The 22,064-nt window shown below is 45.2% G+C and overlaps 1 protein-coding gene across 2 annotated transcripts in view; it reads left to right on the forward strand.

Moving 5' to 3' along the window:
* Positions 1-22,064, forward strand: part of GRTP1 (growth hormone regulated TBC protein 1) — a 33,900-nt gene that overhangs the window by 5,618 nt on the left and 6,218 nt on the right. Inside the window, exons 3-5 of one of the 2 annotated variants that reach the window (XM_084879884.1) lie at positions 2,366-2,524; positions 8,421-8,545; positions 11,745-11,841. In XM_084879884.1, coding sequence (XP_084736010.1) covers positions 2,366-2,524; positions 8,421-8,545; positions 11,745-11,841 — 381 coding nt within the window. The remainder of the gene's footprint in view (positions 1-2,365; positions 2,525-8,420; positions 8,546-11,744; positions 11,842-22,064) is intronic. The other variant, XM_084879885.1, reaches the window with a different exon arrangement.

The following is a 22,064-nucleotide window of genomic DNA, read 5'->3' on the forward strand; positions in this document are numbered from 1 at the left end:
CCAGCAGCTGCAGCCGCCTTGCTTTCCACTTTCCCTCCCTCTTCCTTCTATGCTGTCTTCAGCCTTCACTCCTCCCTCCCTCCATGTATGCAGATTAACCACCATCCTTGTTGGGTTAATTTGCATGCTCACTCTGATTGGCTGGTGGGTGTGGCTTGTGTGGTGGAGTGATGGTTAATTTGCGTATTACTCTATTATTAGGTTAGATAGTTCTATGAATTTAGACAAACCTATAGAGTCACATAACCTCACCACAGGCAAGAGTCAAAGTAGTCCATCACCTTCAGAATTGTCTCTTGCTGCCTGTTTGTGGGCAGTCCCCGCCCCCACCTCAGGACAACCACTGATCTCTTCAGCCATCAGGAAATGCGCTATAAGTGGGATCATGCACCTTGTGGCCTTTTGAATCTAGCTTCTTTCAGTTAACATAATGTATTTGAGCCGAAACCGGTTTGGCTTGGTGAATAGAGCATCGGCCTGCAGACTGAAGAGTCCCAGGTTTGATTCCGGTCAAGGGCATGTGCCTTGGTTACTGGCATATCTCTGGTGGGGATTGTGCAAGAGGCAGCTGATCGATGTTTCTCTCTCATGGATATTTCTAACTCTCTATCCCTCTCTCTTCCTCTCTGTAAAAAAAATCAATTTATAAATATTCACTTACAGTGATTTGCATGAAGTTAAGCTTTCATTTCTCTTGGGGGAAATACCTAGTCATATGGTAACGGTATGTTTAATTCTAAGAAATTTCAAACTGTCTCTCCAAAGTGGCTGTACAATTTTGCTTTCCTACCATCAATGGATGAGATTTCCTGCTGTGTCACATTCTTGCCAGCACTTAATATTTTGGGATTTTTTTATTTTGGACATTTATTGTAGGAAAGACTATTCTGTATCTGCATTGAAGTGCCTTTGCAACTTTGTCAAAAAGCAATTGGTTCTATTTATGTGGGTCTGTTTCGAATTTTGTTCTTTTCTTCTTAAAAACAATATATTTTTATTGATTTTGGAGAGGAAGGGAGAAGAAGAGAGAGGTAGAAACAGCAATGATGAGAGGGAATCATTGATTGGCTGCCTCCTGCATGCCCCCCACTGGAGATCAAGCCTGCAACACAGGCCTGTGCACTGACCAGGAATCGAACTGTGACCTCCTGGTTCATTGTTTGATGCTCAACCATTGAGTCACATCGGCTGGGCAGTGAATATTGATTATTGAAGTCACTCATGGTTTTTGGCTTATTTTCCTATATGTTTCTACGGTCATTAGAAAACTACGGATTACCTTTTCACATATTCGTTTTCAATAAAAAAAAATATTCCTCCCAAATGCTGTAGTTCTCAACTTAGAGAGATTAGCTGCAAAACAAGGCAAGGGCATCTGCAGCCGCAGCCCGCCGCTCCCAGCCCGGTGCTGCACACACGCTCACGGCTCCGGACCTGCTGTCCCCTGTTTTCAGTTTGTCCTCTCACTGGTCTCTGCCCCCAGAGGACTTTCCGGAACACCTGTGTGACCTCGGTCCCTACTCCTGCACCATCACCTCCAGGGAAGGACAGTGCATCTGAGCCTGGTGCACGAGGGCCTCAGGGTCTGTCCCTGCCCACAGCTGACCCTCCAGCCCGCGAGGCGCTGCTTGTAGCTCCCAGGACCAGCAGAGGGTCTCTTCCTGTTTCATGTCCCTTCACTTGGTGTGGCTTCTGTCCCTTCAGTTTTTCTGACCTTTCCTCCCCGCTGCAGTGCCTGGGTCGCAGTGACTATGTCTGGTCCACGTTGCTGAGCAGGGGGTCGAGGCTGGGCCTGTGGCTAACCCGTCTCTACATCTTTGGAGTCTGGCACAGTGTGTGTGGCAGGAGGCGAGGAAGGACCAGTGGGTGGACTTCGAAGCCCCTGTCTGGACAGTGAAGAAGAAGTATATGGGGTTATCGCAGCCTCCCACTTGGCTGGGCTAAGTTTGGGAGAGAGCAGGAAGCTAGAATGAGTGTATGTACCAGTTTCAGGGGTGATGTATGGAGTTTTGCATCTTTTTCATGTTTGATTGAAGGAGACAACTGGTGAGCTAAAGGCACTGAAATGAGTGCCATTTGCTCAAAGGGCCCTCTAGGATAGGGGTGTCGAACTCAATCAGAGAAGGGGCCAAAATCTAAAATCCAGCCTAAATTGCGGGCCGAATGGTTTACTGAACAGTCATAAACTGACAATGTCATAAACTGACAGCGGAGTGCAGTGATGACAGCTCGGTGTGGGCCACATTGCAAGGCCTGGCGGGCTGGATTTGGCCCGCGGGCCTTGTGTTTGACACATGTGCAGGAGGTTCTGACCTTGGGCTACGTCTGTCTGTCCTTCTAACACGGTCCCTCCTCTCGGTTTCAGTGAAGCGCTATATCCGGAAAGGGGTTCCCCTCGAGCACAGGGCCCGCGTCTGGATGGGGGTGAGCGGAGCCCAGGCCCAGATGGAGAGGAACCCTGGCTACTACCACCAGCTTCTGCAGGGAGAGAGGAACAACACCCTGGAGGAGGCCATCAGGACAGGTGAGCATGGCCTCCCTCCGGGGGGCCTGGCGCCCAGGCAGGAGGAGGAGGAGGGGCGGGAACCATCCCCAAACTGGGTTCGTACTCGGTCTTTGAAGTCGTGATGTTGACAAAGAAACAAACATGGTTAAAGATGCACCAACTGATTCCAGTTTGAAATTTTATTTTTCTTAAAGGAAAATCAAAACTTAAGTGTTCATGAGGGGAAAACAATGTCTTTTTATATATGATTTCAGAGAGGAAGGGAGAGAGAGAGAGAGAGAAAAGCATCCATGATGAGAGAGAATCATTATTGATGGGCTGCCTCCTGCTTTCTCCACACTGGGGTTCGAGCCCAAAACCTGGGCATATGCCCTGACCGGGAATTGAACTGTGACCTCCTGGTTCATAGGCTGACACTCAACCACTGAACCACACTGGCCGGGTGAGAACAATGTCTTTAATTTATTCAGCAAATATTTGAGCGCCCACCTAGCTAGTGAGGAAAATGACCATGGAAAGACCAGGCTTCTTCCATGAAGAAGCCCTCCAGGGGAATGAGAAGGGCACTGAGCAAGCAGTCATAATACAGTAGGTAACGAGGGATTTGTGCCTGCTGCACATGGGACTTACAGCTACACCTGTATCTTAAAGCCACACACCAGAGTTTTCTTTCTTTGTGTCAAACTCTTAAGACTTGTCTAAGGATGCTGGTATCTAGGGCCTCTGATCTCTTTTTTTTTTTCCTCCACTTTCCTCATAGTTCCATAGGCTCTCTGGACAAAGTTCTCAAAAACAAAGTTTAACCTACATTGAACAATTACACTTTAAGGAAATACATCTGCCATTCTGATTCTAACAGTTTTGGGAAAATAAATATGTAAATAAATAAATAAATATGTAAATATTTTAAAAAATGAACAAATAGTTCATTTAAAAAATTCAATTGCTTTCCGTGCTGGGAGGTTATCACACTGACTTGTGACGGCGAGAGAGTGGTGTGTCCCCAACATAAGGAATGGGGTCCTTCAGTCCTCAGGGTCTCATCTGCGCAGGGTTGGAACCAGTGGGGAGAGCTGGGGGTGCTGAACCCTCTGGCTACATCCTGATTGCACAGCAAACTGAGGTCAAAGGGCTCAGAACAGAAGCGGTTGCTGGCTTTGCAGGCACAGCCTGGGGTATCACTCAGCAGGGCCAGAAATGCTGAGTCAGGTTGGGAGGTCCAAGGCAGGCTGAGCATAGTAAACAAAATAGAGTGTTGCTATTTGTTTGACAAATGAATTTAGAGGCTCTATATAGTGCCGGTATTTTTGGATAGATTTTTTTTTATTGTGGTAAAATATACATAATATAAAATTTACCATTTTATCTTCCCAAACTGAAACTCTGTTCCCATTAAACACTAACTTCCTGTTCCCCTAGTCCCTCGTACCCACCATTCTACTTTCTGTCTCTAGGAATTTGATGACTTTTAAGTGTAAGCGGACAATCCATGGGTCTAGGCTGCCTGTCACTACTTGAGCCGGTTAAGCAGAGACAGGGTTGAGTCATAGATGAGCGTTTATTCCAAAAATGCCCACCGTATGGGAGAGCAGAAAAAATCTGCTCTGCACCCCACCGTAAGCCAGCTGTTTATATTGAGCAGGACAAAGATTACATGGTGACGTAAGAAAAAGTGTATGCCAACTGGGCAGTTTTCATGTAATGAGGGCTGGAGATCTGCAAAGGCCTGCAGGTATGCAAAGGCTGGGGGGTCTTCAAAGGGCTGGCGGCTCTGGTTTCTGCAACAAGGTCCTTCATCTTTCCATGATAATAGGCAGCTCCTGCATGGAGAGGATGGGCCGCATTCCCCGGTGAGCTCCCAGGCCCCACATGCAACTCCCAGTCAGGTTAGAATGCGCCTTCTTTTTCTCTCTCTCTCTTTTTTTTTTAAGCCAGAGATGCAGTTGTTTCTTTATTTTTTTTAAATATATTTTATTGATTTTTTACAGAGAGGAAAAGAGAGAGGGATAGAGAGTCAGAAACATCGATGAGAAAGAATCATCGGTCAGCTGCCTCTTGCACCCCTCCCCCCCCACTGGGGATGTGCCTGCAACCAAGGTACATGCCCTTGACCGGAATCGAACCCGGGACCCTTCAGTCCGCAGGCCTATGCTCTATCCACTGAGCCAAACCAGTATCGGCAAGAATGTGCTTTCCTTAAACAGAACAAAACAATCACAGTTAACAGAGCATGGTTAATATTTCTCACAATTATAGCTGGTCCCCACTATTCTATTTCTGACCCTATCATAAGTACCTTTTATAAGTGGAATCGTCCAGTATTTGTCTTTTTGTAACTGATTTATTTCCCTGAGCATAATGTCCTCAAGGTTCACCCAGGTTATAGCATGTGTAGAATTTCCTTCCTTTCATTGTATGTATAGACAGTTTTGTTTAAAATTCATCCATTTGATGGACAGTAAGGCTGTTTCCATCTCTTGGCTATTGTGAATAATGTTGCTATGAACATGGGTGGGCAAATATCTCTTTGAAACCTTATTTTCAATTATTTTGGGTTTATTTCCAGAAGTGGAATTGCTGGGTCACATGGTAATTCTGTGTCTTTTTTTTTTTTTTTTTTTTTTTTTTTTTTTTAGCAATCTGCACAAATAGTTTTATAGGATTAATAGAGTGGATGTTTCATCCCATGTAAGCATAGTCTGAATGTCCCTGTTCACATTCACTTCCACAATTGAAGGTAGCATTTTCCGTAGAAAGATTTAAAACTATATGAAAAAATTTCTCATAACAAAAAAATATTACAAAAAAAAAAAAAAAAAAAAAGCACAACTAGTCATTGTAGTCTGAATTAGTAAAAAATGAAAACAAGAGCACTCATTTTCTCCTGACCAGTTGCAGTTTTTGGAATGCTTAGAATTCCAGAAGAAGAAAAAAATTTGTGGAAATTAAAAAAAAAAAATCTGAATGATTCAAGCCCACCCAGAGACACAAACAATCGAATGAAAGGAATTTTAGTTAATGACAGCATATCAATTACTTTCATTAATTGTAACAAAAAATGAATCATGCTCATAAAAAATAAAATTAAATTTATCAAATAAAAAATTTTTTAAAAAATGTATTCATGGCTAATCAAACAGAGAAACCCTACATCTCCCTTCTTGGGGATGACATTACTCAGTCCTGAATCATTGCAAAGCTCCTTCTCACTGTCCCTGTAATACTGTCCATCCTTCAGGTTGTCAGATGTGAAAGGCATAGGCCGAGGCAAGGATGGAGAATGAGACAGACTTATGGGGGGCATTTAAAAAAGCAAAACAATTTTTTTAATAGAAAACAATAAAAAATAATGTGCTTTGGGACACTAAGCTTGTTGTTCAGCCCAAATCTAGTTTTTTATAAGCAAAGACAGGCCTGGGGGCCAGAGGATCATTGTTGCAGCTTTTCACAGAGGTTTGTGGACATCATGCTAAAATAGAGGTTGGGCCCTAGCCAGTTTGGCTCAGTGGATAGAGCATTGGCCTGCAGACTGAAGGGTCCCGGGTACGATTCTGGTCAAGGGCACATGCCCAGGTTGTGAGCTCAGTCTCCGGTAGGGGGCGTGTAGGAGGCAGCTGATCATGGATTCTCTCTCATCATTGATATATCTATCTTTCCTTCTCCCTTCCTCACTGAAATTAATAAAAATTAAAAATTATAAAAAATAAACTAAGTAGCCCAGCTGCCGTGGCTCAGTGGTTGAGTGTTGACCTGTGAACCAGGAAATCACGGTTTGATTCCGGGTCAGATCGCATGCCTGGATTGTGGGCTTCATCCCCAGTGTGGGATGTGCAAGAGACAGCCAATCAATGATTTTCTATCATTGATGTTTCTCTCTCTCTCTCTGTCTCCCTTCCTCTCTGAAATCAATGGACATATGTTTAAAAAATAAATAAATAAATAAAATAAGTAAAATAGAGGTTGGGTTTCCTGAGGTATAGAGGGGAGACACCGTGCATGCTTATCTTAGATCATGACAGAGGAAGCTAATGGTTATGTGGGTTCCAGAGTAAGATCTATGAGGGGTATGTGATTTGTTTTGGTTATCATACATAGCACAGTAGCAAACACCATGAATCTAAGTGTGGTCAGTAGAATCAGAAAAGATGCAAAAGTTCACGTTGATATCCTCTATGCCAGTGGTTCTCAACCTTTCTAATGCCGCGACCCTTTAATATAGTTCCTCGTGTTGTGGTGACCCCCAACCATAAAATGATTTTTGTTGCTACTTCATAACTGTAATTTTGCTAACGTAAATACCTGTGTTTTCCGATGATCTTAGGCTCTATACTCTTGCACCTGTCTACAGCATTCACTTATAAAATTCAGCTTTCAAAAGTCAGGCATCGGCCCTGGCTCAGTTGTTTGGGCATCATCCGTGCACTGAAAGGTCGGGTGCGTGGAAGAGGCAGTTGATGAATGTTTATTGATGTCTTGCTCTCAGATTGATGTTTTTCTCTCTATTTCCCTCTTTCTCTAAAACTCAATTAAAAAATCTTAAAAAAAAAAAAAAAAAAGTCAGGCATTGTCTTAGTGACCTCGTCCAGCACCCTTGTCCCTGCACTGGGCCCTGGTGCTCCGGTGTGGCCTGGCGGTGGGAGGGCCGGGCGGAGGAAGTCTGATGAGCAGGAAGAGGCTGGCCAGGAAGCCTTCTTGCAGACAAAGGTTGACAACCCGGGCATGTGCCCTTGACCAGGAATTGAACCGCGACCTCCTGGTTCATAGGTCCACATTCAATCACTGAGCCACACCAACCAGACTGTACAGTTCTTAGTTTTCAGTTTTGTCTGTTTATCTCTGAAAAGGAATCTTGGTATGTTCTGCTTCTTTATGTTTTCAATCTTCAGAACTGGGGAAAGTTTTTAGAGTTTTGTGTTAGATGTCCATCTGTCACGTGTTCTAGAGACAAGCGTCCCCTTAGCTGAGAGGGGGCAGCGGGAGGACAGGTGTGCAGGGTGAAGAAAAGTGAGGGAACATCTGGGCCTTGCAGGGGCCTGGCCTCCCCCAGATAAGCCCACTCTGCTGTCACTGATTTTTTTTTTTTAATATTTTTTTTATTGATTTTAACAGAGAGGAGGTAGGGAGAGAGATAGAGAGCTAGAAATGTCGATGAGAGAAAAACACCGACCAGCTGCCTCCTGCACACACCCCACCGGGGATGTGCCCACAACCAAGGTAAATGCCCTTGAACGGAATCGAACCCGGGACCTTTCAGTCCGCAGACCGACGCTCTACCACTGAGCCAAACCGGCTTCGGCTACTGTCACTGATTTTGAAAGAACTGCTCTTGGGGCCCAGTGTGCCCCCCTGGGTGTGGCTGGAGTGGGACGGGGGTCCTGGGAGTGCCATCCTCTTCCATCCCGATTCCAGTCTCCCAGGACCTTGACTGTAAAGGCTGCAGGTGCTCATTGCCCATGCCCTGGGTGTGGCTGGAGTGGGACGGGGGTCCTGGGAGTGCCATCCTCTTCCATCCCGATTCCAGTCTCCCAGGACCTTGACTGTAAAGGCTGCAGGTGCTCATTGCCCATACATGGGTGACTCAAATGCATAGCCAGGGATGACACCACTCCTTAAACCTGAGACGGAGCCCCGCACTTCACCAGGCGGGGTTTGGCACCTCACAGACGGTTCAGTTCCCACCTCCTGGATCAGGGGTCCTCAAACTTTTTAAAGTGGGGGCCAGATCACGGTCCCTCAGAGAGCTGGAGGGCCGGACTATATGAACTACTAATTTCTACTGTAACACCTCGGCTGCTCTCACTGCCCAAAAAACCTGGCGGGCAGGATCAGACTCCCCTGGGGGCTGCATGTGGCCCGCGGGCCGTAGTTTGAAGACCCCTGTACCTGGATAATCGTGTCATTGATTTCTCCGCAGATATGAACAGGACCTTCCCGGACAACGTGAAGTTCCGCAGGAGCGCGGATCCCTGCTTACAGAAGACCCTGTACAACGTGCTCTTGGCCTACGGGCACCACAACCAAGGTGTGGGGTACTGCCAGGTAAGCCCCAAGAAGGCGGAAAGGATCGGCACCCCACAGACGTACAGCAGCGATACTCTCGGGTCTCTGTGAAGTATTCTTTGTCAGTCTAGTTCAAAACTCCCTAAGTCGGCCCTAACCGGTTTGGCTCAGTGGATAGAGCATAGGCCTGGGACTGAAAGGTCCCAGGTTCGATTCCGGTCAAGGGCGTGTACCTTGGCTGCGAGCACATCCCCGGTGGGGGGTGTGCAAGAGGCAGCTGATCAATGTTTCTCTCTCATCGATGTTTCTAACTCTCTATCCCTCTCTCTTCCTCTCTGTAAAAAATCAATAAAATATATATTTAAAGAAAAAAAAAAAACAAAAAAAACTCCCAAAGTCATAGCGCCCGCACAAGAGGTGACTTCAAACATTTCCCAGTTACCAAAGCAGTGAGACCCCTGAGTAATGATTTCTTTTGGTGTCAGACGGCCGTGAGAGGGGGTGAAGGTGGAAAGTTGGGAAGCAGCTAGGAAGTAACTTAAGGGAACACAGGGCTGTGTTTTCTAGAACTGAAGGGGACAAACAGTGCCTTATTGCCTCAGAGTGCAGTGTGCGTGTGCGTGTGTGTGTGTGTGTGTGTGTGTGTGTGTGTGTTGGTGGGTGGGGGTGGGGGGTGTTCCTTTGACATTATTTTTGGAGGTCAGTCTTCCCTGCAATTAAAGGTAATGGCATGCCTCATCGCCTGCCACTTTGCCATTTTGTTTTGGATTTGCTGCATGAAGCACACGTGAGGTGGGAAAGAAACTTCTTGTTTCTCCCTGAGCAGTTCCGGCTGGAGTGCATCAGAGCCACCCTCTCATTCACAGCAGGGAAAGCAAGAAGCCCTGCGTGAGGAGCAGCTGCGGCGGTGCCCTCTGTGGCTGCTGCATGTGATTCAGGGCCACACTGCCTTTGAGATGGGCCGGTTCTGTCCCTGAGCTTGCTGAAGGCCTGTGAGGCCTGCGCTGCCATTGGAAGGAGCTGCCCACTTCCTGTTACCGGGAATGCTGCTTGTTGCCATGGCTACAAGCAGAAGCCCAGGGCTGTCATGGGAAGAGTGTGGCTCTCCCTGCCTCTAAGGTTGCATGCTTCTCATGCTCCTGGAGCCTGAGGCTCGTCTGTAGGCTTCTTGAGAGGAAGTGAGTAAGCCCATCGTTGTTGTTTTTATATATATATATATATATATATATATATATATATATATTTCAGAGAGGAAGGGAGAGGAAGAGAGAGATAGAAACATCAATGATGAGAGATAACCAGTCATTGGCTGCCACCTGCGCGGCCCTCACCAGGGATGGAGCCCGAAACCCAGACATGGGCCCCGACCATCAATCGAACCTTGACCTCCTGTATCATAGGTCAACACTCAACCACTGAGCCACGTCGGCCAGGCCAAACCCATCTTGATGGGACATATACATCTAACAGTCACGGTCCAGGGCTCCAGAGCGGGTCATACAGGCCATTTGGGTGTCCTTCCTAAGGTTTGAACAAATGGCTTGTGCAGCTGGGGTTGCTTTGCAATTTGCATTCCTGCATGGTCAGCATGTGGCGCGGCTCTGGGCTCAAGGGGAAATGGGAGAAGGAGTGAGGCAGATCCTTTTCAAAAGAGGCATCATAGTTACTCATATTCACCTGAATAATTCATCATTGTGTGTTTATACTGCCCTGTTGCCTGAAGGCAGTGCCTTCAAGTAGATGGAGCTGGGATGGGCTCATTCTTCCAGACAGAATTCCTGCCATTCTCAGCGTTTATTGCTATCATTAACTTGTTCTGAAACAAGGACTCCACCTGCCTTTTGGAGAAGGGAAGCAGGAGGCTGATAAATTGTCCTGAGAGTATTCTAGGTACAGTTCTTGTGAATTTTTTAAATGGCTTTAAAAAATAAGCCACACAATTTTAAATATTAGCATGATGTCAAAATTTTATTGGCTTTTAGCCGAAACCGGTTTGGCTCAGTGGATAGAGTGTCGGTCTGCAGACTGAAAGGTCCCAGGTTCGATTCCAGTCAAGGGCATGTACATTGGTTGTGGGCACATCCCCAGTGGGGGGTGTGCAGGAAGCAGCTGGTCGATGTTTCTCTCTCATCGATGTTTCTAACTCTCTGTCCCTCTCCCTTCCTCTCTGTAAAAAAAATCAATAAAATATATTTTTAAAAAAACTTTATTGGCTTTTCAAATATATGTTGTCTTTGGAATATATATGTACACACATATAAATACGCATACACATACACACATACACATAGATACACACATGCATGTTGTATTAGCTTCCTGGGGCTGCCATGACAATGCACTGTAAGCTGAGAGGTGTGAACAACAGGAATCGTCTCTCTGTTCTGGAGTTCGAAGTCTGAGATTGAGGTGTATGGATGGCTTGTCCCAGGCATCCCCCAGCTGCTGGTCTCAGGCAATCCTTGGCTTTTAAGCACCTCACCCAGTCTCTGCCTTCTTGCTCACATGGTGTTCTCCCAGCCTGGTGTCTCCATGTCCATATTTATCTTGTTGGTTGACAAAAGTTGGATTTCCCCCTTATTATTAGAGAAATGCATACTTATTTTAGAAAATACAGGCAAGCCAAAGAGAAAATGGGAATTCTGAAAGCACGTACCCAAAGATGACATTAACTCACTGTTGTTAAGCGCCCACCACCCTTGGTCTTCCCCCATCTAGCTGCTTCTCTCAGATAAGAGAGTCACATACACAAGTGTTTCAGCAACATCTGCCCTTTGGCCATGAATTTCCCCAAACAGCCTCGGTCACAAGAATCTCTTTCAACATTCCTGTGTGTCAGACTATGTTCCTTATGGACTTTATGAAATATGGCTATTGGGGTAGTGTTCCCTCTGATATAGCTTTTCATGCTATTAGATTAATTTATTTTTTTTTAGAAATCAATTTTAAGTTGCCTTCATAAGGTTGAAGGATTTTCTATTTTAGTTTTCTAAAGCAGTATTCAGAAGAATTTATTTTAATCATTTTCTTTTTCTTCCTTTTCTTGTAGACTAAATGCACCAGATGTCAGATCCTTAGTATCCCCAAAGTTGCACTAAAAGGTCACTCTAGAATTATGCAAGTTTTAGGGAAAAGCAAGGGAAATGGGAAGTTAGTAGTTAGCAGCCCAACGATTACAGAATCTTATGATGTTTTCAAGCTCAATATGGATTTCTGTTTCTCATTTTTCTAATTTCAGGGAATGAATTTTATAGCGGGATATCTGATTCTTATCACAAAGAACGAAGAAGAATCCTTTTGGCTATTAGATGCTCTTGTTGGAAGAATACTACCTGGTATGTTGAAAATCCATTCTGCATGCCTTTCACTGTCTTGTTTCTGGTGTTATCGAAACGATTCAGCTGGCAAGTCAAGATTTAATGAAAATATAACCGAGTTGTTTGGGGGTTGAGGTTTAAAATACTTTGGCAATGAAGTTAGAGAGAAGAAATACATTTCAGACGATCGGCTGCAGCTAGAGCAGCTGGTTATTTCTGCATCTCAGAGCTTGAATCTGGCTGAGACCGTGTGCTTGGCTCATCTGTTCCTTAGTTTGTACTGTTTGTGTTGAGACTCGTTTGGCCATAGCATGTCTTATTGACCAACAAGTCTGCGAGAAGTTCACTTGGTTACATGCATATATTTGTTACTGAGTTTGTGAACCAATGTAAGAGTGAAATAATTGTCAGCTGCTATTATTACTGTTATTAAGGTGAGAATCAGTCTTGTCATACCTTTCCACCTTTCTATTAATTAATAAGTATTGTTTTAATTACTAAATCATTTATTTGTTGATAGTCACCCTCTGATTTTGGTAATGCCCCATGTTGACTGTGAGTTGCAGAGTAGGATCACTTTGGAAAGAGACATGGCCAGAGCCATCCAGGTGGGATAGGGCTCGGTGGCGGGAATTGGAAACACTGAGCCTCACGTTTGTCCTGAAAGACTAGCATAGTTGCGAAGTCCTCATGACTGGAAGGTTACAGGCTTCCTACAGTAGTGAGCCCTGTGCTGGGTTGGTCTCGTTGGTCTTGTTTTCTGTTTGCCTCTGAGTTCCTTTCCTGCTCCTCCCTTCCCTCATGCATGCCTCCCTGAGTCAGGCCAGACCCACCCAGAACAGCGTCCAGGGACTTCCCTGGAGAGTTGGCTCCCATGTCTCCATGTTGAAGACAATGAGCGTGGTGTGCACACAGCACATTTCAGGTTCCGTGCTAAACTGTGCCTGCATTCTCATTTAATCCTCAGAGCAGCTACCCCACATTTACCCAATTATTAAACCCATTTTAAAGAGGAGGACACTTAAGGCCTAGATCCCACAGCTGTCTGCAGCAGAGGCTGGGTTCAAATCCACGGCTCTGTGGCTCTAAGACCTTGCATGTACCTCATGGCAGAGTGAACCTGGATGGCACCGTTAAAAAAAAAAAAAAAAAAAGGGAGGATCTGGAAAGATAGAGGGAAATGGGGCCCTCCCCATGCTCTGGAGCTGCCATTAACAAGGGCTCGGGTGTGGGCATGCAGAGGCCAAGCTGGATGAAGCTGCCCACGAGGAGAGGGAAGGTGCAGAGGTCCTGAGGGTGAGAAAAGAGCCGGAAGAGGAGAGGACTCCTTTAGTCCCAGCCTCCACGTGAAGGCCTGAACTGCAGTGGTGGGGAAATGAGGAGGAAGAGGGAGCCAAGACTTTCCAAATGAAATATCGACAGAGCGTTGTAACATATACATCGTTTGCTTCTGTTGTGTCCTAAGACTGAATTACAAGGAATGTTTATATCCAGGATCAGTTCGGTTCTGGGGGTGTGGGAAACATCAGCGAACAAACCAGAAAAAGCTCTGCCCGGAGGAATTCCCATTGTAGTAAGAGGTCAAACAAGGAGCAACAGCAACCGCAATTCAACCCATAATAAATAGGTAAAATATGTGGTGTTGATATTCATACACGCAGACCTAGGGAGGAGCCCCAAGGCTGAACATGTACCTCAATAAGTGGAGGACAGGGAAAGACCAAAGCAAGAGGCTTGCAATTGATAGAGTGTATTAAATGTAAGGGAAACTCAAACTTACATGTGAGGCATATCTTCTGCAGCTGCAAGACAAAATGGACCCTTGTGCCACTTGGCAGGTGCCCAAGAATTATATAGGGTAAAAGGGGGAATAGTGATGGGTACGTCAGTGCTGCCAGGTACAGGAAATTAATTTACATGCTTGACCAGGTCAGGACAATAACCTGTTCCAGGGACTAGCACGAGGCAGGAGGCAAGGAAGGGGTTCTGATTTATATCAGAATGAATGAACATCGATTACGATCAGAGAGCCTGTAAAGGGGATTTGCATAAAGCCACCTTCATTCTAGCCTGGGTCCAGCTCAAGGGACAGAGAGCAGTCATTTCTTGGAACAGTCTCTCCTCTATAGTTAATAAACAAAATTTAACTGAGTACATTTGATGATCTAATTGGCTTTATTAAATGATTCATGCATCAAGCAGCAACTCATCTAATAAGTAGAGATGCTACGAAGGGTTATATAAGATAGGCTTTTATAGAAAGGAGGGCAGGACAAAGAAGTCAGCAAAAGAAAAGTGAAAGTTCATTAAAGGAAAGTAAGAGTTCAGGTAATGATGGCTTCTCATTGGCTAAGTTGTGATGTATCCATTGTCTGGGCTTGTTGCTGGGCAGGGGGAGAATCTGCTGGAGTATGAAAGTAGTCACGTGTTGTGGTCTGTCATTGACTTTCTTCCTGTTGAGGTCTGCAGGTGAGGTCTTCCTTTTTGGGTAGTTGACCTCAAGTGGTAAGGTATGATAGCTCCCTCAGTAGGCCTTCCCACCACCAATTATAGTTGAGGTTTCCTTTAATTTTTGCAACAGAATATTAGCAGGTAAAAAAGGCTGACTTAGAAAAACATAAGGGGCAAGACTCCAGATTGCTCCTAAAGTGGCAGTGTCATTACAGAGACTTATTTTTAAGTCCATGAAATGTCATTTCCTATCCTTGTTAGGTTCAGTCAGACTAAACTGCAGTGCCATCAAAAACAAAAGAAAATATAAAAATAAAAACGTTAGGACTGTGAGAGAAAAAAGGGATTATTCTTGCCATTGCAGAGCTCTCCAAATGGCAAAGAGGCAGCTGCATGTCATGTTATCTGAATTCTTACTGCACAAACTAGGTCATTTTAATGCCACAGTTATTCTGCTTTCACTTGTTTCTTTTTTAATTATAGAAAAAAAATGCAGATATATTCTCTTTAAAAAGTTCAAAAATATGGTAGTGATTATAAGATAAAAAGTCACAGTCTTCCTTCACTAACACCCATTTCTCACCTACGCAGAGAAAATTGCTATCGTGTTATTATCAACTTGGTATATGTATTGCCAGAGTTCTTTCTATGTGTTTATATATAATGAAAGAGTGAAAATTAAAAACATAACAAACAACCAATAGAAAAGATGAACTGATACAAAAGCTGGTTCTTTAGGAAAACTGATAAAATAGATAAACCTTTGGCAAGATTGGTAAAGAAAATAATGGATAAGGTATTTAGAAATGAAAAATCTGCTGTAATTTGAAAATCTATTAGTTTTACTACAAATAAATGAAGACACAGATACTTTTGAGGAAAAGACAGTTTAACGAAGTTGAATTGAAAGAAAATAGAGCATCGAATGGGCATATGAACAGACATACAAAAATCTCTTCATGTACATAAAATCTCATCAAACTGAAGGGACAGATAGTTCTTATATGTTTTCTAGCTCCTATGTAGAAAATAAAAAATGATAACTACTCATTAATTTATGCTATGAAGCTGGTACAACCTTGTTGTCATGCAAGTGAATCTCACTGATGTGCACAGTTCTACAAATCCTAATTTAAGTAATAAGTTAGCAACTTGAATCCAGGGATGGTGATAGAGTATTATTTTTTATCTAAAGAGAGTTTATCCCAAGAATTCAAGGATGGCTTAATTATATGGAAGCCTCAAGAGCAAAGCCAAGCTAATAAAGGCTTGAAAGAAGAATATGGGAGGTGGAGGAGTGGGGAGAGAAGAATATTGGAGATTTATTATAATGTTACTAGAAGCCCGGTGCACAAAATTCATGCAGGGGGGGAAGAGAGGTGTCCCTCAGCCCAGCCTGCACCCTCTCCAATCTTGGATCCCTCTCACAATTCAGGACTGCTGTCTCCCAACAGCTCGCCTGCCTGCCTGCCTGCCTGATTGCCCCTAACCACTTCTGCCTGCCAGCCTGATTACCCCCTAACCACTTCCCTGCTAGTCTGATCGACGACTAATTGCTCCCCTGCTGGCCCGATTGCCCCAAACTGCCCTCCCCTGCTGGTCTGGTCTCCCCTAACTGTCTGCCCTGTATGCCTGGTCACCCCCAACTGCCCTCCCCTGATGGCCTGGTCACCCCTAACCGCCCTCCCTTGCCAGCCTGGTCACCCCTAACTGCCCTCTTCAGCTGGCCTGGTTGCCCCCAACTGTCGTCTCCTGCTGGCCATCTTGTCACGGCCATCTTGTGTCCACATTGGGGTGGCCATCTTTGACCACATGGGAGAAGCCATCTTGTGTGTTGGAGTGATGGTCAATTTGCATATTAGGCTTTTATTATATAAGATAATAATTAAATTGTGTGATATAAGCGTATTGATATATACATAGAAAAGGGTCCAGAAGTCATCTGGTCTACTGATCTATTAATCTATTAGAATCTATGTGAGATGTATCAGTTAATGGGGAAAAGAAAGACTATTTGAAATATCATTTGGTGACAGTTGACTATGGGGAAGAAGACAAAATTAGATCCTTATTTCTATTTCAGATGGATTCAGACTTGTGTGAAAAAGCAGATAGGCACTTTACAAAATAGGAAACCTGAATGGTCAAAGTTATGAAGAGATGGCCAAGTTCTCCTGTGAGCAAGGAAATGCAGATTTAAACAGCACTGACGTAGGATGTCAAAGCCAGCATAGCCACCCGATGGCCACCACTTCTAGGCAAGTGACACCCCAGTTTCAGAGCAGTTGAATTGGGGTAAAAGCCAGTGTTAGAACCAAAGACAGCATTGTGTTATGGACTCCTCACAGGGCACTCGGAGGCCGAGTACAAAGTCACAGGACTCGTGGTCTTGTGCGCGCCGTGGTGGCCTCCTGCCCTGGTGCCGGAGCCTTTCTCAGGCACTGCCACCTCTAGGAGTTGTACAAAAGTTAAGTCACTCATATAAGGTTTACTTAAAGGACTTCCCTTTTACACTTAAATGCCTCTTCTGGTCCCAAAGCAACAAAGCAGTAGCAAACAATGCATGCTAAACTTGGTCTCCATACATCCACACCCAGAATGCAGTCTCACGCAGACCTCCTGGGACCTCAAGCAGCCTCTTCGGGAACCTTGGTGGCTCTTCTGATTAGGCACCACTCACACCAAGGCATCCAGTGAAGGGGTGCAAAAGAAGAAACAGATTCACTTTGTTTTGTTTTTTTTTCTTTTAAAATATATTTTATTGATTTTTTTACAGAGAGGAAGGGAGAGGGATAGAGAGCTAGAAACATCAATGAGAGAGAAACATCGATCAGCCGCCTCCTGCACACCCCCCACTGGGGATGTGCCCACAACCAATGTATATGCCCTTGACCGGATTCGAACCTGGGACCTCTCAGTCCACAGACTGACGCTCTATCCACTGAGCCAAACCAGCCTCGGTGAAGCAGACTCACTTTGTGGATGGAGAGGATTCCTCCGGAGCCTTGCAGAGAAGCCAGGCCAGGACCAGGCTCTGAGCCCCGAGTGCTAATGGCACCCATCCTACTTTAAGAAGTCAAGGGGGTAATTGCATCCAGTAATGAATCAGTGCAATAATAAACTAATAATATATTAGCATCCTAAAGAGCTGGTCAAACCTGCTTTCCTTTGAGACACAGAGAAACAGGTTGTTAATTGCTCCTCACAGAATAACTCAGTTCGAGCTAGAAGGTGTGGCTGAGATGAGGACTGATAAGGCACATTCTGGGGGCAGTGAGGCCCACAGCCCCTGAGGAGCGGAAGGTGGAGCGGGCTGAGGAACACTGGACTCTCTTCGTCTCAGCTGCCCTTGAGGATGTGTTTCATGTGTTCTCTTGACTAACGTACCCATAGGGTCTCCTCCCTAGTGTTCCATAGCCTGTGCTCTGCCCCTGTGGGACCTGGGTGTGCTTTTTCACAGGCAGACATTCATCCCCGGGTTGAAGAGCATCCATTTGAAAATTAGACTTCACAGGATTCTACCACTTTCTACCCACACCCCCCCCCCTTTTTTTTTTTTAACCAATTCTACCTCTTTCTCCCCTTCACCTTTTTTTTTTAAGATATTTTTATTGATTTCAGAGAGGAAGGGAGAGGGAGAGGGAGATAGAAACCTCACTGATAGAGAATCATTGATCGGCTGCCTCCCACAACCTGGGCATTTGCCCTTGACTGGAATCGAACCTGGGACTCTTTAAGTCCACAGGCCAATGCTCTATCCATTGAACCAAACCAGCCAGGGCCCAGCCCTACCACTTTCTACTCATGTAGCAATAACCACAAGCATGTTTTAAAGCTGTACACCCCATCCCTACAGCAGCTCTCACACCCCAGACAGCACCCACATCCCAGACAGCACCCCAGCCCCAGCCCTGCCCCCGCAGCACCACGTAGTCTTCCAGTGTTCAGACACAGCCACTATGTTGTCTGCAGAGGTGAGTGTCCCCGGGAGAAGCATAACGAGGGGCCCCAGACAGGCGAGGCCAGGTCAGGGCCTACCTGGGATTTCTCTGTTCCTGTGCAGGGTGGAATGTGGCCTGTCAGGTACTCCTCGGCTCAGACAGGTAGGGTTATGCTGCAGGCGGGACGTACAGGGAACTGGTTTGTCTTGCTTACAACATTCAAGGGCAGAATGCATTGATGAGGGAAAATAGGTACGGAAGGTTTCAGGGATCTCCCCTGGTGACCGGCTCAGGCCTGCGGTGTGTGACTTTGACATCTATTTTTGGAAGCCACCGTAAGCGTCTCTGTAACCGAGAAGAAGGTCGTGCTGTGCTCACAGCTTAAATGTCCTTCTGGGCAAATCCTCTTATCACTGCTGCGCCTGAACCTGGCTCCCTCTGAGATGTCCCTCGTATCCCTGGGTTGGCACTTGAGGCACTATGGAACGGAGCACAGAGAAACTCTGCTTCTTTCTTCCTACAGGGAGCAGAAGATTGCTTAATTAAAAAGGAGAAAGAGCCAAAACCGGTTTGGCTCAGTGGATAGAGCATCGGCCTGCGGACTGAGGGGTCCCAGGTTCAATTCCGGTCGGGGGCATGTAACTTGGTTCCAGGCATATCCCCGATGGGGGTGTGCAGGCTGCAGCTGATTGATGTTTCTCTCTCATCGATGTTTCTAACTCTATCCCTCTCTCTTCCTCTCTGTGAAAAATCAATAAAATATATTTAAAAAACAACAAAAAACAAACAAACAAAAAAAAAAAAAAAAAAAAAAAAGGATAGAGTAAATGGCTCCAAGTTTCCAAATAAAGTCATGAAAGGGAAGAATTTTTTAAAATCCCTGGTATCTTATAACCAAGTTGGCTTCTATTAAATTATTTTCAGCGCACTTTAGTATTAAACATAGTTTATTGTAGCCTACACTTTGAAAATTAGCAATGTGAATGTGATACTGTGTCAATATTTATAATGATTATTTTAATCAAAACATTTGGTTTGCCATGGTGAGAGACTAGGGATGCACAAGGCAGCATGCTGAATGTGTCTATTCTATTGCATAGATTACCTGCTACATTTTTATAGCAGAAATTAAGTGTTAAAATTATTATAATACGTCACATTAACATATTAAAAATAACAAGGTATTTTTTTTTTGCAAGGCAAATGTCCGATCAAAAGATGGACATGCTGTTGGCAGTGCTGGTCTTTCTGTCTGCTGAGCGAGTGGTCACGAGCTGTAGGGACCACTGGCTGCCCACTGGCTGCCCACTGGTGCCCAGGGCCCTGATGGGAGAAGCAGAGCGACCATGAGGTTGCCTTAGCAGGTCCTGCTTTCCGTGTTCCGACAGCCTGGGGTCCCCAAGCTACTAAACTATATAGCATAAAAGAAAATTTTCCAAATTAAGTCGTCGGCCCTCTTTGGGAATGAACAAGAACAATTTTAGACTTAATCTTGTCTCTGCCTTCCTGTGTTTAGAGTGGTGGGGATATTTGGCTCCTTCTAGAATATCTAGTAAATAGAATGAAGTGTCCTCCACCCTCAAGTTGGAGAAAGCATGTAGGACTCCTTGAGACTTCAGCGAAGAGAGCTTTCACCAGCAGCTCGATGTGTAGACATTCCCCTGCACAGTGAGCACACGCATATGGGTTGACAGTGTGTGAACGCCCATCAGCCAGGAGCCGGTGAAGTGGGTTATGGCACCACACTATGTACACGAGGATGCAGAAAGGTGCTGGGGAAGACTGCAAAGGAAGGTATGACAGGATCCTCTTTGCGAGATATGTCCGTGTGTAACATGGCATTACAAGTGTGGAGGAGGCCCCTCAGGCAGCTTAGTGATAAGTGGTTACCTAGGGGACGACTTTGACTTTTCACCAGCTAGTCTCCTGTAGTGTTCAACCTTATCAGAGGCATGTATCATCTTCATAACAAAAAAACACCCGTAAAGAAGGAAGAGTGTGTCCGTGCTCAGAGGACCCCAGGATGCTCGGGAGGCATTGGCACGGTGCTGGAGGAGCCATCATAGGTGGGGCAGCCACTGTCCTTGAAATCCCAGGGCCACCCCATCAAGGGCACACATTTCACCAACCAGCTGTGGGATTAGAAATGATTTAGGCCAAATATTTTAAAATAATGTTTTATGGCACTAATTTGTGTGCCGAAACCCTCCACTCTGGGGGAGGTGGTGGGTGCAGAGGGACGATGTAGAGGGACCAGCGGCTTTGAGCCCCACCTTACTCCGTGTAGGTAGGGGGTGGCACGATGGCGCCACGTGGGCACTGGGGCCAGGTTCACTTGTGCCTGCTCCCTCATCCTCCATGGCCAGGCCGTGGACCACCTCGATCCTGAAGCTTCTCTAGCTCCCAGGAAGGACCTTGCTGCAGGCAGTGCTGTCCCTGCAGCTCGGGTGGCCCTGTGCCTGCTCCTCCTGCTCCCCAAGCCTCCTTTAGTCCCGGTGAGCAGAGCCACTGAGGTAGGGTGGCATGTCCATGGCTGCCTAACTCTCCTTCAGTCTACATGACAGGAAAAGGCAGCTGTCACCTGCAGATTTTAAAAGTTTTATTTTTTATTATGTTAAAATATACATAAAATGACATTTATAATCTTTATCATTTTTAAAAGATAATTTATATTGATTTTTGGGAGATAGGGAGAGAGAGAGAAACATCAATGTGAGAGTGAAACATCCATCGGCTGCCTCTTGCACCCCCCTACCAGGATAGAGCTACAACCCAGCCATGTGCCCTGACCAGGAGATGAACTATCAACCTTTTGGTGCACAGGACTACGCCTAACTAACTGAGCCACATCGGCCAGGGCAACAATCTTTACCATTTTTAAGTATACAGGTCAGTAGCATCAAGCGCATTCACATTGTTGTGTAACCATCACTGCCATCCCTCTCCAGAATTTTCTCGAAATCTTCCCCAATGGAAACTCTGTCCCCATTAAATATCAGCTCCCCTCTTCCAGCCCCTGGCATCCACCCTTCTACTTCCTGTCTCTGATTTTGGCGGCTCTAGGCACCACAGATAAGTGGAATCCTGCAGTGTTTGTTCACTTGTGGCTGGCTCTTTTCACTCAGCCCGATGTCCTCAAGCTTCATCCTGTTGCTGGACGCATCAGTTTCCCTCCTTTTAAAGCAGTGATTCCCAAAGTGGTCTATATCGACCCCCAGGGGTCTATGACAACCTGCAAGGGGTCTACGTCAGCGAAAAAAAATTTGGGGGTCCATGAAATGAAAATGGGGGTCCACGATAGTGGATCTCAACATACACTGATAGTACCTATTTACTTACATCATATTATCTTATAATATAAAAACATATAAATTATTTATAAAAGTACTTATGAAGTAAAAAATTTATTATACATGTTTATAAAATTGTGTAAGTTGTAGGATAAAAACCTGCACATAATGATATACCAGTATCATCTTGTTACAAGCATACGCGCAGTAAACATTCTTGCCAATTTTTGTCTCAAAGCTTCGCGAACTTGCACCGACTTGTTCAATTCGTCACTCTATAAATATGAATGTGAGAGCCGAGACCGGTTTGGCTCAATGGATAGAGCGTCGGCTTGGGGACTGAAGGGTCCCGGGTTCGATTCCGGTCAAGGGCATGTACCTTGGTTGTGGGCATATCCCCAGTAGGGGGTGTGCAAGAGGCAGCTGATCGATGACTCTCTCTCATCGATGTTTCTGACTCTCTATCTCCCTTCCTCTCTGTACAAAATCAATAAAATATATTTAAAAAATAAAAAAAATTAAAAAAATATGAATGTGAGAAAAATACGTTCATTCATTT

This window comes from Pipistrellus hanaki (assembly GCF_964339955.1).
Source record: "Pipistrellus hanaki genome assembly, chromosome: 3".
Lineage (NCBI taxonomy): Eukaryota > Metazoa > Chordata > Mammalia > Chiroptera > Vespertilionidae > Pipistrellus > Pipistrellus hanaki.